The sequence below is a fragment of the Rhamphochromis longiceps genome, linkage group LG11 (genome assembly GCF_057381845.1).
Source record: "Rhamphochromis longiceps isolate RC_006_pf linkage group LG11, R_longiceps_female_GT1.1, whole genome shotgun sequence".
Classification (NCBI taxonomy): domain Eukaryota; kingdom Metazoa; phylum Chordata; class Actinopteri; order Cichliformes; family Cichlidae; genus Rhamphochromis; species Rhamphochromis longiceps.
Genome location: NC_140567.1, coordinates 34,227,169 through 34,246,195, shown reverse-complemented (window position 1 = coordinate 34,246,195; position 19,027 = coordinate 34,227,169). Strand labels below are relative to the sequence as shown.

Here is a 19,027-nt window from a genome sequence, read left to right as displayed (position 1 = left end):
GAGGTGTGACTGCCAATTCAAACTGTCTGGATTCTGTTTGGGAGGAAGTTCAATATCCAGTTGCAAAGCACGGTGTCGAATCCTGGAGTGCAGAGTTTGCCAGTCAGCTTCATGGGGGAGTATTGAATACTGAGCTGAAATTGACAAACAGAATTGTTATGTAGGTGTTTTCATTTTCAAGGTTTTTGAAGACAAGTGGACACAGCACCTTCTGTGGTTCTGTTGGTTCTGAATGTAATCTAGTGAGGGGCGAGGCTGGCACAGAAGAACTACCCTCTCAAAGCACTACTTCAGAATGGGGATCAGTGCTGGAGGGCATTCAGACTACACACTACGCACCTTTGGATAATTGTGCCTGTCTTGAAACAGTGACAAAATAATATGCTAAAAATGTTAGTAATAGCGTGTTTTAGTGTATGGCCAGGTTATCAGGCCAAACAGCTTTACTCATATTCATCCACAGGAGGATTCTTCTCACAGCCTCTGTGGATACTGATAGTGGCAGGTCCTCTGGAGGTCGAGTCGACTTTACAGCTGACTCTTTGTTGAGGAGATCAAAGCGAGGGTAATATGCAGCCCCTCTGGCAACGTGGGCTCACACATGGTGGGGGCGCTCCTGCTTTTGTAGCCTGTGATGCTCTGAATCGCCTGCCACGTATCCTCGGTGTTGCTGGTGTTGAGATCTCTCTCCAGTGTCTGCTTTGCCTCCTCGCCCATCAAGTACAAAAGCTTGATCCAGGCTGTTGTGATGAAGCTCAGTCTCTGTGAAGATGTGGGCGCAAAAATCTCTTGTATCCTATTGCTAAGCACACCTGAGACTTATTTCATTTTATTTTCCTAGACGTGAGCTGGCAGGAAGTTGGGTAGAGGAATAGCCTTAGGTCAAGCTTTTCTCTTTTTATTGCACTGCTTGACGTAATCTTTGCTTTGGCTGATCTGACTGGCTGCCCTGAGAATACCAAGGGCAGAGATCATCTTAAGGTCTGCTAAACTTAATCCAATCCATGCATTTACTCTGCCATCAGTGTATTTCTGTCAAAACTAATCATGAACGTTTTTCGATGAGCGTCTTTTAGAATTTGTTGATTTTTTTGTGCAATAACTTGAGTGTATTTATTTACCTCATGTAAAATTCTATCTTCACTATGAAAACTCTCTGAGTTGCAAGTCCTTGACATACATAGGAGTGGGTCTAAATTTGGCACAGAGAAATAGAAAAACATATATACAGACTCTTAAAAGCTCAAATCAAATAAGCATTTTGGCTCAGAACCATTTTTCTATACCTAACTTTGAGGATCAATAACATTTGATATACTTAATATTATTTTTTTCAGTATTAAAACTGCACCAATGCACCAAAAACGAGAGAGAATAAAACAAAAATGTGGTCAAATTCAGGGGAGCTACTTTGCATCACACATATATACAGGAGATCAGAAAATGTCTTCAGCACCATGGACAGCATGACACTTCAATGATGAGAGGTGGAAACAGCTAGCGGGGAAAATGGGAAAGGCACAACGACTTTTCAGAGCTAGTATGTGGAAAGATTTATACACGGGACTGGGGTTCATGTTATGTGTATTATTAATTGAATTATTTTCACTTATTTTCCACCAAATATCCTGCCACACATTTGTAAGGTTAACAAAAGTCACCAAGGCTTACGCATGTGCGTTTCCTGTGTTTCTAGTACGAACCAAGAAGACGTTTTCCAAGAATGCTTTCTAGCAGGAAAGGTTTCTGCCAGCCCTGAAGGCTAACTTCTTCCATAACCGTGAAAAGCCGTCTCACAATCTGTGGAGAGACTTCTGTTTGAAAGCACTCTCAGTATCTGACACTCTGTTTTTGCCCCCAGGCAGACAGAAACTCAAGCAGTGATGATGCACACACTTTTTCCGAGGTACAACCCATTAAACACAACTGCAAGTCACATCCCTTTTAAGAGGCTGTGAGTTGGAGATGGATGCCAGAAAAGTTTCATCCAATAATCCCATTATCTAATGGAAAATCTGGTCTTTCTGATAAATTAAAAACAACAACAACAAAGACAACAACAATTGTGTTTGTATGCACTTTTAAGTCCACACAGTACAGGCCATTTACAAATGTTTATTCTGGCTCTAGATTTCAGGTCTCCTTTTTAGTGTTGTTTGTTATGTTGACAAAACACAGCCTCTGTTCTGCAGCAGGGGCTGTGTTTTGTCAGCTGCGAATACATTTCGATCAGATCCACTATGGTCAAAATATGATTATTTCCATCTTCAGTCATTTACAAAAAGTTCTGCACAGTCTGAGATTTCTCACTGCTGAGTAATCCTGACACTCATTTCATCCATCTGATTTTCTTGCAACCAGACATTAGCCTGAAGTAGGTCGGGTACAGAAGTAAAAAAATTTTATACCCACCATATTTTCTCTTTGCCTAACTGGCTGGTCTGAGAAGAATAGGGACAGCTGGCTGCTATACATATTCCAGTTCCCGCCTTTCCTTTTCAGTTTGAATGTATTTCATCAAATTAATCATAAAAATGCTCTTCAAGAAAAGACAAACAAAAATGAAAAAAACCCTTGGAAAATACAATATTTCTGTTTTGTCCACACTCTTATTCTGGTTTTGTAATTTCTTTTTACATAAATGGTTTATGTCTGACAAACATTAACCACCCTCATTCTGTAAGAGACGCCTGTCAATCAGGTCGCTGCTTACTTGATTTAACATTCAACGTATTTTTCTCCTGCATTGTTTTTGGCACAGCTGATATTTTCAGATTTCTCAGTCTGGTCCCATTACAGTATTCCTTTTTACTTTGGCCTCTGAAATAGTTACTGGAACAACGCCAGTGTATCAAAGACTGTTCTTTAGTACCCAAAAAGATCTTCCTGCATTTCCAGAAACCTCAGGTTTGTACAGCCAAAAAAACCCCAAAGCAAAACAAAGAAACAGTGAGAATTCTCCCAGCCTCGCTCCTCACCTGCCATGCTGCTGTACGGCTTGAAAAACATGTACTCTTCAACTTGAAACTGTTGAAAAGAAGCATGCTGCTGTAGCTGGAGTTCCAATTCATTACCAGTGATGATCCTCCACATAAAATTCAGAACAGTTTGAAAGAAACTTTCATTTTTGCTCACTGTCAAGTTCAAATGGTCTGACGTGGACTTCCAGGAAGTCAAAAACAAGTAAAACAAGTATTCTGGAAGCCCTGTGAGACGACACTGAACTTGAGATCAGGTTGAATCAAGTAAAGATTTCTGATTTTTATAGACCTGTTCTCACCACAACAGATGGTACAGCTTCCACCTCTCGACAGGTGCTACCTGAATCGGTCTCTCAATCTCCCACTCAAAAATAGAAAAGACCCCGATATAGGCTACTTGAGTTCCACCACTTGATGTAGCAACTCCTCTCCAGCTGAGATTAGGCACTCCACCCCTGATCCAACTGAGAATCATGGCCTCAAACTTGATGAGTACTCATTTTCATCCCAGCTGCTTTATAAACAGTTGAAATGTCTTGTCATTGTTCTCCATAATAAAATAAAATGAAATAAAAAAGGAATTACAGCAACAATAATCCTTTGAGTATATAAAGACTATGAGCATGACAGACCTCCTGTTACATGGGTGTGGATGTGCTTTACTACCTGAAGGGCGACTCTTGTTTTAAAGCTTGTTACCACACAGAACTCAGCATCACCAAAATAATTCAATTACTAAGTCACAGAAAAACCAATCTCCATTGAAGGTTGAAAATGTCAAACAACTCTTTGGACCTATTTAAGGTGCCTGTGTGACTTTCATTATTCAAAACCTCAAACAGGCTCAGCTGAGGTTAGCAGCAATAACCTCCTTCTAAGAGGGACAGTAGGAGTCCCCTTTCAATATCTTCTTTTCAGTTTCTGCTAGTGACACTATTACATGCTGCTCTTTTGCCCTTGTTGCAAATTACAGTTGATTATACAAAGTTATTGAGCAGTAAAAACAAAGATAATGGAAACAAATTGACTGAAACCTCTTTCTGTCAGAGACTCAGAGCCATTACCCTTGACACATTTGCACCTCCCACTCTCCAAGCCACTGAGCCTGTGTTTATCTGTTGCTCCAGCTTTGCCAGGAGTGTAGATTTAAACTACACACGATAAAAGACTTCCAGGATCTTGACCCCTGTTCTGCAGCTTCACTGACTGGGTCAGCTGCTCCAGCAGCCACCGCTGAACTGGACATTAATCTTCATTTCATCCTGTGTTGTTCTCCATGAATCACATTTCCCTTGTAACATGTTCAACACGCGCCGACCCTTTAAATAATTGATGTTGCCATCCTCTCCTCAGTGATAACTACGCTTGGGGATTTTCTGGTCCTGAATTATAGCGAGAAACAAAAGGAACTAATTTAACATAAGAGAACACACATTAGGAGACCTTTTGTTTTTATTTTTGCAGGGCCGAAATCAATTTGCCTTGGATTTATTTTCTGCAAAACGCAACAAACGCAGATCAACTCCTTTATCTTTTGTTGTCATGTGAATCAGCCAAGCACAACTGACACCAGACTAGAGATGAACTTTTTGGCGGATGTTAAAGTAAACGCTTCTGTGTTTTGAATTCGCCTCATGTGGTGTGGTCTTCAGAGCTAACCACAAACATCTTGTCTCTCATCTCCCCCATGATTAAATTGCCTTAAAGTATCAATCCCATTTAATTACTGTCATTATCATCAATGAGAAATTACCAGCGCCCAAAACGGCAGGGTTAATTAGACTTTCAGGGACAGAGATTATTTATTTATCTGTGTATGCCTGCAAAGGGGAGATAGGAATTGGGAGTTAACTTCACGTAGAGTCTGCTCAGCGTCTCGTTATTTCACTTTGCTCCCCACCCACTGCTGTCTCTCTCGTTCATCTCTTGCTTTCTGACTTCTCCTTTGTGTTTTTAATGTCATCGACTTTCAGTCTCTGTTTTGCAATGTACAGTTAACCGTTGACGTCCTTTAAAATAAACAGATACAAATAATTTACTCAATGTCCTGGATACTCCATTACACACCAAAACAAATGCTCGTACATCACTGTTTGACCGAGCATGTAAGATGGGCTTTTTAAAATTTCATTTTCACTGTATTTCTGTGTTCATTAAGCAACAACCCAAAACACAAGGGGTTCTTTAACACATCATTTCACTCATCAAAAGACAAGCAGAGCTCTCGCTGTCGTCTTTTCCTCAAAGCTGCTACAGATTTCACTGATTAGTTTCTTCCTTTTGAATGTGAAAAGTGTCCAAATCAGTCAAATCAGCTGCCATACAGATCCGTTTGAAATGGAAACACACACCTCCTCTTCTATCTTCGATAGCACATGATTGTGAAATACTGTTCAAAGCAAGTGGATTTTAGGTCTGAGAACTTAGCAATTTTCATCACAACACAGCACTCCAGGAGTTGATTTCACAGTTATATACAGCTACAAATCAGAGAGGCAGGAAATAAGCAATCAGTGTTCTGTAGCAGGATTTAAATGGCTATACGCTGGTTAAAAGCCAACATAAACAAGTGCTCAAAGAAAGCAGAAACATAGCTTACTTCTTGGGTGGCACCTGGCCCACATTCACTCGGACACAGATGACCTTGCGAGTCTGCATTCCCATGGAGCAGGGAACCTCGCCGTCACTGTTGGGCGGGACCCCCACAGAAGTGTTGAAGGAGGAGGTGGAGGGGTCTTCAGTGCAAGGGCCCCAGGGCCCCGTCTGCCAGTGGTAAACTGTGCAGGGGTGTTCGTTACAGTTCCGAACCTCCTGAAGGGCGCTGCTGTTCGGGCAGAGGGCGCCACCTGAGAATACCAAAACACAGTGAGGACAGCAATTCTAAAAGTGTTCTCATGTGAGGAGGTAAAACAGGAGTAGTCATTCCTGTACTCTGTTTTCACAGCTGATTAAAACACATCATGTAATGCTAATTAAGAGAATCACCCAGCACTACTATAGTCACTGTTTTCAGTGTAAAAGTTCAGGTAAAACTACTTTACACGGATTAGGCTGCACAGCACCAAATAGCAGACTGACAATGTTTAAAATTAGAATTACCAGCCTCAGATCGTTATTTGCATACACTCTCAAGCATGAGACAGTCATGGAGCTGTTTCCTCTCTGTAGGTATTTTCTAGGATAAATCTGGTCGGGTGATGATGGAGTAAAAAAAAAAAAGGATCAGTTTGGTTAAAAAATGAAAGGTGAAAAGTTCTTTTTTAAGCCTGTTACAAAACACTTTACACCTCACATGTAACCGCTGACAGTAAAAAAAAAAAAGGTTTTGTTAGTGAAGGAAAGTTTTATTCTTGTGGGACCAAACAATATAAAACTTCTAACCCAGTCTCTCATTCAATGTCAGTTTAATATTTAGATATCTAGATATCTAAACAGCCTCTAATACCTTGTGACAACCTAATAATCAAAAATCTTTTTCTTGCACCTCGGAGGTGAGAATTGCTGAATAAAAAGCTAGAAGAGAAACTGTAAATGAGCCAGTTTCAAGTCTCAAGAAAGGTGCAAGAATTTGTTTCCCCCGAGGCTAAACGCTGAGGCTTATGTTGGTTGATTTATATGCATCTGCCTTATTTCAGGCACTGCACTTATGGCTCAAAATATCACTGCATCTTTTTTTTTTGCTTGCTTTTCCACCCAATTTTCATTAAAACAGAATAATGCATAATATAGATGTATCTGGCATTTTGTTTTTACTGACAGCATGATCAGTTCTCTTCTCTTGCTGTCTTTGGGTATCAGGGGTTTCCTTTAAAGAGGGAGCCTAAACTTTTTATTTTGATTTTACTTTTTCCAAAAAGCCTCCAAAGATAGCCCTGGAAAATCTCTAATGTTTGAATGAGACGTGTGTGATTTTTATGTAGATGACCAGAAATGAATAATAGTCCTTAAAAACATCTGTTTAGTTATGAGCAACATCTTACAAAACGTGCTTTGGTGAAAGCTACAAGGCTGAAAAGTTACCATGTTTGCTGGCATGTCGTGGAAAAATAGTGATTTTTAAAAAAAAACATGTCTTTAAATTATGTCTGTGAAGGTTCTCAGTCATCCAGGTCATCGTAGTCAAAGGAGCTTGCAAAGAAAAACGTCTGGACTTCTTTAAGTTGCTTGAAGACGTTTCACCTCTCATCCGAGAAGCTTCTTCAGTTCTAAGGTCAAATGGTGGAGAGTCTTTAAATTACTACTACATATCTTGGGTTGCCAATGTTAAAAACAACCATTATTTACCAAAAAAAATACTTGCAGGTCCTACCCTGTTGAATGTTAATGTTACAAATGCTGTTTTGGTCTGGCTTTATCAGGGCTTATTCAGGATTTAGGTTTTAACCTTTGGCAATTTATTATGTCTACAAGAGGAGTTTAGATGTTTGTGTATACTACTGCAAGACATAAGTCCAGCTTTAATGCACTACTTAAGAGCCACCTCCACGGGACAAGACTCAGCAGTTCATCTGTATCTAAAGGACAAAGGTCACTCTTTCGAGGATGCCAACGTTCACATTTTGGACAGAGATGACAGATGGTTTGAAAAAGGAGTGAAAGAAGCCACTGTGAGCGACCATCTTTAAACAGAAGCGGTGGTTTACGACACCAACTGTCTGCCATCTATAATCCAGTTCTGAGATCCCTTCCCAGACGTCTTAACGCCCACTCACATCCTGGGTCATCTGACCTCAGGAATTTGCATGATAAGGTGGGGCCAGGTTTCACAATGAACTCACCTGAAACCCTGGCTGATTGGGACCCACACCCACTTTCACACCTTGGCTCATGTGATTAGGTAGATGATCATCAGGGGGTCCTTTGTCCCCCTTTGGGGTGAAACTCCCACTAGGCTTAAATCTGGGACTCCCCACCAATTAACCTTAGAACTGAAGAAGCTTCTTGGATGAGAGGTGAAACGTCTTCAAGCAACTCAAAGTCCAGATGCTTTTCTTTCCAAGCTCCTTAGTCCACTACTTTAGTGTTTAATACCTTTAACTATTGCCATCGCTATGCCCCCTCTTTGCCCATGTCCCTTTCCTTTCTCTTGTAAGGCAGCAGTCAGTCAGTTGTTGGATCGATGGGCTGAGAGAGCCATCTCTGTTTCAGAGTAATTGCAGACACTTAGGGCTTTCAGGAAAGATTGAGGGGCATTGCAGCACTGCGAATTCTTCACACCTGTATTTCTCTGCCGGAGTTGAAAGAAAGCCAGCTCCTAAATGAGTAGCGGTGTACACACAGTCGGGTCTGAATCACAGACTGCCAACTCTGACAAATCCCAGCCTAATAGCCCCTGAGCATGACTTCCTTTCTGCTGACTGCGCCATGCCACCTTAGCTGACTAACAATGGGGCAATGCTAAACTCGACACTGGCCTGACATGGTATTGCAAATGAGCCTCAGCTGTGGCTGAACAGTGACCTAGAAAATGTTGTTTTGCTGGACAACGGGGGAAATGTGAGGCAGTTTAAAGGAAACACATCTCACATGATGCAGTGACAAATAATGGTGCATATACAGTTTGGTCCATAAATTGCTAGACAAAGACAAAGTTTTGGCTCTGCACACCAACACAGCGGTTTATAATTCAAGTAATATGTGATTTAAGTGCAGTCTTTTAGCTTTAATTCAAGGGATTTAGCAAAAACATTGCTGTTAATTGTTTACAGAATCACCACATATGTACAATCAGACTATGTAGAACAATGTCTGTAATCCATGTAATACTTGTGATTTAATCACATATTGATTAATTTAAAATCCAGTATTGTGGTGTAGAGAGGCAAAATCATGTCTTTTCCCAAAGATTTATGAACCTAACTGAATGTGGGACATGTCGTTACTGGGTATTTATTAGACAGGTAGAGTCAAATGTTGTTTTTTCATCATTTTTTGCGTATTTTCTGACACCTTTCCATCAGTTATTTAAATGCACTCATGTTTGCAAGACAAACTATAATTTGCTGGAGAAACTGCCACTTAGCATGCACCTTGAATGTGATTCAACTGATGACTATAAAACAGTAAGAGCCACTTGGGCTTTCCACAGTCCCACCATAATCACCACAGAATTAAATGTAAGCAGTTATGCTAAATAGGTCATTAATTAAGCTTATTAAAATTAGCACAGAATTCTATGCAAACATTGGTGGATGCATATTATTAGAGCCCTGTGTCCTAAGGTTTGAGCAGTTCTTTAGTTCCAACCATTTTTTTCCTCAATATTTCATTAATATGTAACACATGGGTTAAGAAAAAAAATCTGCCAAGGAGCAAATTCTAATCAGATAATCTGCTCCGGGGGGGAAACTTGTGATGGAGAGAAAGCGTCCAGATTTCTGGTATTGTTGTGTGTTCATAAAACTGTGTCACAGTACAGTAGGGGTTTAAAGCTAATCTAAACTACAACTCTACAACTACAGTTTATCCAGTCTGCCTAGAGTCAAATATTTACCATAAAGTTCTGGAAACTTCGGCACCTGTGAAAGACCTTTGATAAATACAGACGTCAGAAATGTTAATGTGGCAGGTGAGGTCTGCACTAGATGAGCTAATACTACAGCAGAACAACTGAAAACTGCTAACAGAGTTCACCCATTTCACACATGGCTAACAAGGCTTGACTGAATTACAACTGGCTGAATAAATTCAAAATCAATTATAAGCTACCCTAAAGCTGTTATGGTAATGTACACATTTTTTAAAGCTCAAAACAAACTAACAATTTTAATTTTTCTGCATGTAGACACATAGCTAGAGGGATACAAGAGCTACCATCAAAATGTGTTTTCAAATGTTACCCTCCATCACAGTGATCCACGCCACAACCATTGCAGTGACTGTGAGGAAAACACACACCCAGATAAAACATTCAGAGACGTGACAAAAAGGACGACAAACAAACACGGAGGACGCTCTTAGAAATTTAAAACCAGAGAGAGAATAAGCATATGCAGAGAAATGATCTTAGATCGAGATAAAAAAGTGAGTGTCAGGCGAGGAGACAGACCAACAGAAATAATCACCAGGACAGATAAGCAGACTGTTTGAGATAAGGACAAATGCACATGCAAAGAACTGTGAAATCCAGACATTCGAAGAGTGACAGCAAAGGATGACTTGAAAGGCTGTGACTAAGCCAATATTCAGGCCTCATCTCCATATATTTCCATATACCATGAACAGTCGACTGTTGGCGGGTCCAGACTCACCTTCCCCAGCATTGTAGGCCAGAATAGAGCGGGTCCTCATTTGCTTGCCCTCAATGGTCTTGCTTGAGCATGTCTGAGAGCAAGTGGACCAGGACGTCCAGTCACTGAGCACACAGTCTCTTGAGCAAGGCACCTCACAGGGCACAGGTTCTGGAGTTGGGTTAGACGTGCAGAGATTTCTTTCCACCTTCTCTCCTGAAGCAAAACAGAACATACAACAGGGTCAAAAGCCCATAAATGGCCGCTTGTCGAGAGGCTGGGGTGATCACTTGGTAATCCCAAAAAATAGGATAATAGTGTTTTAATCTGCTTATGATAATCACTGATCATAAAATTACGCAACTCTTCTTATAAAGTTACAGAGTTATACTTGGCTGATCTTTCCTTCAAGGCTTTTTGCTTGTGCACATCTGGACCACTTTCAGCGTTACAGGTCAATTCAGAGTATATGCACTTCTGCAGTGGGTATCTATCTAACTATACACACAGGCTGAGTCACCTTGATTGCACCTAGTAGGGGTATTCTGTAATAAGAATCACAAGACATTTCTATTTGCCAGATCTGATCTATGATTTGATCTATTTGATCATACAGAAACCAGCTGAACAAGTGCTTTAAATAAATTCCAGATGTTATTGGCAATTACAATACATTCAAAACTCCCATTTGTGTGTTTCTAAGTCCCAATGGTCATTTTGTATTGCGAGAGGTCCCGGGTTCAAATCCCGGACGAGCCCCCACTTGTAACGTTCCCCTAAAAGGGGTCTAGGCGATGAGGGGGAAGTAACAAAATGTGTCCGGGTCAGAAAAAGGAGACAGAGGCAAGATGGTTAAATTAAAGAGTTTTATTAAAGTTTCTATTAGTACTAACTAAAAGAGACGGACAAGCCGCTATCACCATTTAAAGAAACAAAACTCAAACGTTGGTCAATTAAACTGAGAAGTAAGCCAGAGAAGGATAAATTGCCAAACACACTCCTCTCCACCAAGTAGGAGCCGAACACACACAGCTCAGTAGCTGCAACCATTCACATGGCACTGGCCCAGAGCTCACCTTTCTCTGCCCTTAAATACCTTTAATTGCTGATGTGAGTCAGCTGTACAAAAGAAAAAGGTGGTTACCTAAGGCAGGACAGCTGGTAGGACATGCCCACACAGGCAACTTCAGGAGGAGGCCCTGCTAGGGCCGTAACAGTATTCATTTCAACAAAAGTTGTCTGCTGAAAGGTGCAACAGGTGGTTCAGTTTATTCGATATGTCTTTCTCAGTATAGTGGAATACTCAGAATCTACCATCTGAAAATTTCAACAGGTTCTGCGTGCAAACAGTTGTTCACTCATTATTTCACCTCCATATTACACATGAAACCATAACATTACAGCTATAGCCCCATTAGTATTACCTATGTTTAATTTCAGTTCTCAAGCAGCACATATGACCATCAACATCCCAATTAAATCCTGTTGCTTTGCAGTATATGCAGTAATTAAACACTTGTGTTGGCCATTTTATCAAAGAAAATGTCTAAAAGTGAATATATAAAGTGACTCAAAACAAGAACATTAAAAACTGATTAAAGTTTAAATAGAGAAATATAAACCAGCTAAAGACCTGAAACACAAACACAAGTAATTTTCTGATTTTGCTCTAAAAGTCTGATTATCATTGTTGAAAAAAATCAGAAAACATTCATTGCAAGAATTTCATTGTTACCCGTCACATTTCAGCACAGAGGCGGAGGGAAGTGCTGAGAAAGTGAACAGATGTGTGTCTTAATTGATGGCACAATGTCAAGCACACGGCCCACTTTAGATTTTTGAGTCACGCTTGTTCTCTCAAGTGGCAGCATAAACTTGGTTTTGTTTAATTGTTTTTGTGTAATGCGAAGACAAGAAAAGACAAAAGATTTTAAACAGGAAAAGCCCGGAGAGCAGATTGAATCAAATACTGTACATAAGTAGCTTAAAATGTCACAGTTACTGTACTTTACTCATACATTCAAGTCTTATGCATGATCTATTTTGCTGTATGTCTATTCATACATACAGTAAATTCTACTGAGCCCCAAATAAGATATGCTTATTAAACACAATGTATTATTAACAATCACATTTTTGGTTTCAAAAATTTGTGGCTTGTCCCACATATAAGGTCTGTCGTTTTTGGGGCCCAATGTCAGCCTTCAAAGGGATAACTGTGTAAAATTTTACTTTTGTTTTACCTCATAATAATCTAATCTTGCAATCTAACCTATGCAAAAAGACAACTTTGTATTGTAAAACTATGTTAAGTATTAGACTGCGCTGGTTGTGGACACACTCTGTACTACTGCAGTTAGAAAGATAAATAGAGGAGCTCTCCCAGCTCTCTCACTGAATGCTGCTGAGGCTGATTGAGACAGGCAGTAGCTGAGATTATGATTGCAGCCATGCGGTGACATAGCGATCACTGTGGCTGCAGCCACAGCTTTGCTTTGGGTGTTATGATTATGGTTATGAAACATTAGTTTATAATGGTTGGGCGTGCGCAAATTATTAATATGACTGTGCTGCTTGAGAACTGAAATTAAACTTTTTTTTTCTAAAGTCCTGTGAACTAATGGCAATAAATCTGTCATATCTGATAAAAAGCACACAGGTTGCAACAGTTAAAGAGGGACTATTATTCTTTTCACTGTTTCATCTAATGGATAAAATATTACTAATGTGGATTCTTAAATTAAACTTAGCCAAAGGTCAAATAATAAATGGACGCATCTGCAACTACTGTGATCGACTTGTTCAAGGCCAATGTTTATACTCAGTTTTTGAATTTATCAGTGAGAGAAGCATCACATCATCTCATCGACTCATTATCGGGAATAATAGTCACAATATCAATATAAAAACTCACAAATGCCAACAAATTCCTGTAGGGAGATTGTTGAAGCTATCAACATGAATGATGGAAAATGTATAAAGACCTCAAAAAAGTTGAGCAATAAATATAGTTGCATAAAGTTACACTGCAGAAGTCTAAACCACCAAACAGACTGCATATAACAGATGGACTAAGCTTGAAGCTACAATGTTATCACTTTGGTAACCGGTATAAATGGAGCCAGAAGTAATCATGTTCGTACAAGAGGGTGAAGTTAGAAGCAAATTCTAGTAAGCTTGAATCTGTAGTGTACGGGTGCAATCCATAAGTCCAAAAATTTCCCTCACCAAAAATTAAAAACATTTTAAAACAATGGCAAAATAATTTAAATGCTGTGTAACATGAGAGTCATCGGGGTGTATGCTGTTCAAACCTTCTATTAACGAGGGGCTGCTTATCAGAAGACAGATGACCCAAAGAGAGGGAGGGGGAAATGTGCTAAAATGGTTGTTATAGCAATTCTTATAATAATGACACTAATAGTAACAACAACATTTTAAATGTAGATGTGTCACATCAGCATATCTTCTTTCTGCAGAGAATTTCCCTAATGTGGCAGTGGATTATAACTAAACTAATGTTCCTTATACTGACATGACAGATGATTATGACTCTTTTAAATTGATTAGCTGTAAAATATTCATACTGATGCACTCTTGACTGTGGCTCGTCTCCAAACAAAGTGGCACTGAACATGGAAACTGCAAATTCACATGGAATTCCCACATTTTTACACAACTATTCATGGTTTATTGATGAGCTGCTGGTATCACGCTTAAGTGGATTAAAATAACCCACACATTTGTCTGGTTTGCTTCATGTGTTGCCATGAACCAGGCGGAGAATATTTTCCTCTTTCGGCAGCACACACACACAAGCAAATGTAAACCTTTCAATGAGTGAATTGAAAATTCAAGCAAAAGAGAGGCTTCACAAGTCAGACTGGGCCTGACTCTGCATTAAGATGTCACTTTGACAGATACGCAGTGAACCAATCATGACTGAACTAAGAAGGCATGAAAATAAGAAGTGACAAGGGACCCCAGCAGTTTTCAGACTCGCACAGAGGAAACATGAATGAACAGAACACCCACTATGAGAGGAACACCTCCATGCTCAGTATGCAGAGAAGAAACAGCTCCCTGTCTAAGTGGGCAGGCAGTCAGCATGGGGAATATCAATAGCCAGTTTCAATAACATTTGTATCGACCTTCGTCTGTTGTCTGGGGCCTGGCTGTGTGGCCTTTTCTTTTATGGCTGGGACACACCCCGAGAAAAAATACAGCCAGCATTGCAGTGAAAAATCTCTGAGGCGAAAAGCAGAGCAAAAAATCCAAACAGAACAAATCAATTTTCATCAGATGAGGGAGTGAATGTGAGCGGGGATCAATCAACCAAAGTCATGGTGTGAAAGAACAGTGCAGAGTTTCTGCTGTACTCCGGCCATACAGGGGAGAGTTTCCAGCAGCCCAGCTTCACTGAGCACCTGCAGCTGATGCATGAAGTGAGATTTGTGGGAGACGTTAGAAGGACAAATCAACTTCTCTAGTGTGGAAAACATGAACAAAGTCACTGCACTGCATCATAAATTCAAGATTTACTGAGTAGATTTGCAACTGAATGAGATTCCCAGAACAACATCACAATATAACTTTACGTGCTGATTAAATAAACATGCCATGTCATTTGATGCACAGCTCACAGCAGCTCAACCCCCCCAAGTCAATAGTGTGTTGTGACTTATTTTGTCATACATATGTCTGATAGCTGAAGGCAAGAGGAACTCAACAAAGTATCTCTGCTCGGTCACCCTTAATATTAAAGATTTACAGTAATAAAGAGAAGCAGTAAAAATCAGGGAGTAGCAAAGGGCACGAGATACTCTAAGACTTGGGGCTCGAGGATTGATTTGATTTAAAGCGAGTAAGGTTTAATTGTGCGTGCAGAGAGGAAACTGTAATGAGAGAGACGGCAGGAGAGAGGTAGCAACGCTGAACCGAGGAAGCGTTAAAGTAGAGAAGTAGAGGAGCTTTAACAGGGAGAGGGGGGAAGGGGAGCCAAGGGAGAGCATTCCTCACAAAGACGAATGGCAACTGGGAGTCATGTTGTGGAAATCTCCTCACGTACAGCGCTGTGCTGCAAGAGTTGCAGGGTCAGTGGACAGGTGACCTTGAAAATATAGGATTTTTCATGCAAGGTCAGACCAGCAATTTCTTTTTATTGCAAATCAAGGTGGGTCGAAAACGCAGCAAAATGCAAGGATGCGCAGGGAGCAAGCATCAATGTCAGCCAACAAACACTGTCTGTAAGCAAGAGTATGGTTAGTTTTTAACAAATGACTCAGCTCATTTTGAAAATGTGGGGCACATTAGGATTAAACATTCCTCGCTCACCGTTGCTGTTGACACATTGGACCTGCACAATCTGGGTGCCGGAGCCACACTGCTTCCCATCATCAGGAATGCACGGACTCAGACTGATCAGCTGCCAGTCGTAACAAGTGGGCTCGTCACATGGCACCGCCTCCACAAGGTGTGGACAGTTTCCAGGACCTCCCGTTGGCTCGTTTGTAATCTGTCGTTTCCTCAGTTTGAAACCTGCAGTGCAAAGACAGTTATCACAACTGACAAACTTTTGTGTGTGTAGCAGGCTTTAGTTTTTTCACACAACCACATACATAAGGGGAAAATAGTCCTCATCTTACTCCACTACATGTTAAAAGTTATATTTTATTGCATTGTATTTATTTATATCATGTGATAATTTTTTCTAATCATACACATTGTATATTTTTTTAAAAATTGTCTAGTTTCATCTGTCACAGGTGGGTTTGATAGCAGTTGGTTAGCACATGCAATACATGTATGTAATTTCCCCTCTAGAGGTTTTCTCTATCTTTTTTAAACTACACTATAAATAATATCACAACCGCTCAGATTTATCTTTAAATCCTTGCATAAATAAGCCTCCTTTTAGGTTGGAGACAAATGAATTAAATAGGCTCCACGCTGACCAGCTACACCCCTAAAACAATCGTATATACAGCAAGTATTTCTCTGTAGACCAACTACTTCTCTGTTTAAACTGGGCCTTTCATGTTTTCCCTTACTTTCTGTCTCATAAAAACTGTTACAGTGATGGATATTCTAACAAAACATGGTGAACAGTTGAATAAATTACATTTGTGCATATGCAAGTAATCCCTGTAAGCCAAAAGGTCAGGTTTCAGAGTTCTTTGAGCACTCAGTCTTCTTCCTACATCAGTGAGACAAGATATTACTTATATGGTCATCTCTGACTCCCAACCAAATACTGTTAAAACCTTCTGTTCACTGGAGTCTGAGAGTGTGCACCAAGTTCCAGTATAACATAAGTAAGCATCTTTTTGAACCATTAATCCACTTAAAAATAAATAAAGCCACTTGAAAATAGTGCAAAAATAAAATGATTTATGCTATTAATTAATTTAATATTATTAATGTAGGATTTTACAAATAGTGAGATCTTACATTACATTTTACTTTACTAAAGTCTGAGCACTTAAATGTTTGTTTGATGGTTCGTTTCTTGATATGGCTCATCAATAAGAAACCTTTATGATTTCACTTCATTGCTTAAGTTTATACTTATGTGCAATATTTGCATAAACATTGTTATTCACTCACACTATGAACAAAGACTGCCATATTCTGATGCAACAAAGGGACATTTTAGACTGAAAATGTAATTAGGCTGCTGTAGTTTCCTTAGAAATTGTATGCTTTTTACCTATTCTGTAACAAGATGACCTGCTACTACTGGAGACAATCAGTCATTAAAAATTCAGCAATATTCTCTGAAGCTATGTGGTAAGGTGAAAACCAATATAAGAATATTTTTTAATGTAAAACGATATAAAGACTGCATATTCATTAAGCACATTCAGGCTCAATCATATTATTCTACAGCATTCTAATTATAACGGCCTCGTACAAAAAGATAACAAACGTGATGGATGGTGTACAAGCAGCATTTAATACACAGCAGCCACTTTTTTCATTGTTTTTGAGCAATAATTATTAGAAACAATAACAAGGAATAATTTAAGAGGTTCTTGTATTTTCAGCACAAAATATTGAATCGGGTGAGAATTTATCTCGGTGCCAGGAGCACAAGAGGGTGACAGATGACTGACAAATTATTTTCGGCTTGTTTATCTCCTATAATGAAGACTACATGGAGGCGAGAAGGGGGAGTATTTAGGAAAAAACACTGAACAGCCGGTCTTAGATAGTGTCTGTAATTATTTTAAACCAGTGTAATACAACAGCTTCGATAAAGCATAATAATGCTTAAAACGTGACACACTGAGTATAGTACTTAGAGCAGACAGAGACAGTTTAGTTGATAATGGCAGCTCATATTAGCTGAAGGCTCAGCTGATACCCTATTTGAGGCCTCAGTCACGCAGGCTTAGAGACCGCTCGGAGACTCCCTGGCAACTGTTGGTCACCAGGGAAAAATGTGACTGGCGAATCTGCAACCTGCTTTGAAACCCACCTCCATCCCAACTCCTGACTAAATTAACTGACTGGAGTCATTATCTTGCCCTCCAATAACACTGTGAGGAGTCATTTTTGACCAGGACATGTCCTTCAATGCACATATTAAACAAATATGTAGGACTGCTTTCTTCCATTTGCAGTATGGAATCGAGAGACAGCGACTATCTCTATTTTTAAGATTAGGCTTAAAACTGTCCTTTTTGATAAAGCACATAGTTAAGGTTGGATCGGGTGATCCTAAGTCCTCACTCAGTTACTCTGAAATGGGTCTAGGCTGCAGGGTGATTGAAATCCCACTATCAAAGCGCTTGCTCATAGATGCTCATATAATTGTTGGGGTTTTTCCTCTGTTTTACTTGTATTAATGTTGGGTCTTTACCTTACAATATAAGGCATTGAGGCAACTGTTGTTTTGATTTGGCACTCTATAAATGGAACTGAATTGAATGTCATAGTGCCGATCTGTTCTGTGCACGCCATGGAGTCTTGCTGCTACTCCCCCAGCTTATGCATTACATGTATGCAGATCCACAAACGTAGAGCAATTGAGAGGTGCAAAACAGAGCCACAGTGCCAAACGTAATAGAGTGCAGTTAGAAATAGCAATCACCTTTTGACTATAATAGTTTGGACTGAATTACATATTTCAACCATTCAGGTACCTTTCTTTCCAGCCTGATCATCACAGTTTTCAAAGGTGCAGGGCCCCCATGCACCCCATGGTGATACCTCACAGTCGATGGGACAGGGGATTTGGCACAGCTGGGATCTGTTGGGGATTGGACCTTCGCACAGCTTGTTTTCCACTGGGCGGGAGGCTGTGCAGATAAACAAAAGGGAAACACACAATAAGCAGCAGATAAAATGAGCCTAATTCTGAGGAATTTTTCTTCTTTAGCAGCATTGAAAGGAGCAGGAACAAGGGACGCAAAAATGCTTATTTGCTTTTATTCCTGGCATAAAATCCCTGCAGAGGGTAGATGAGAGCCACAGTGAAAAAACAAAACATGCCTGTGAAGTAGACACTATTATCCCTTTGTTTTGTTTATCGTCTCCCTGTTAGCATGTCAGAATGATAAATTAGCAATGATTATCTCGTACAACGCCTTGCTAGCAGCATAAAACATTATGGAGCCCTGCCCACGGACTCTCAACGGAGACATAGGAAGAGGAGGCAACAATACAACACTAAAGGTGTAAGAGAACACGGACAATATCTTGGCTCATGTTTATTCCATGAGGTGTAATTTGGCATCTACTTCTCCTAGTCATGCCATGCTGGATTCTAAAAAAGCTCTTTCCACGAAACCACTGGTAAATGCATGCCAGTCT

The 19,027-nt window shown here is 40.0% G+C and overlaps 1 protein-coding gene across 1 annotated transcript in view; it reads right to left on the bottom strand.

Annotated features, from left to right (window-relative positions):
• Positions 1-19,027, bottom strand: part of thsd7ab (thrombospondin, type I, domain containing 7Ab) — a 209,440-nt gene that overhangs the window by 91,193 nt on the left and 99,220 nt on the right. The window contains exons 6-9 of the mRNA XM_085423772.1: positions 18,358-18,513; positions 15,545-15,748; positions 10,232-10,426; positions 5,581-5,827 (exon numbers count right to left, since the gene is read on the bottom strand). Coding sequence (XP_085279898.1) covers positions 5,581-5,827; positions 10,232-10,426; positions 15,545-15,748; positions 18,358-18,513 — 802 coding nt within the window. The remainder of the gene's footprint in view (positions 1-5,580; positions 5,828-10,231; positions 10,427-15,544; positions 15,749-18,357; positions 18,514-19,027) is intronic.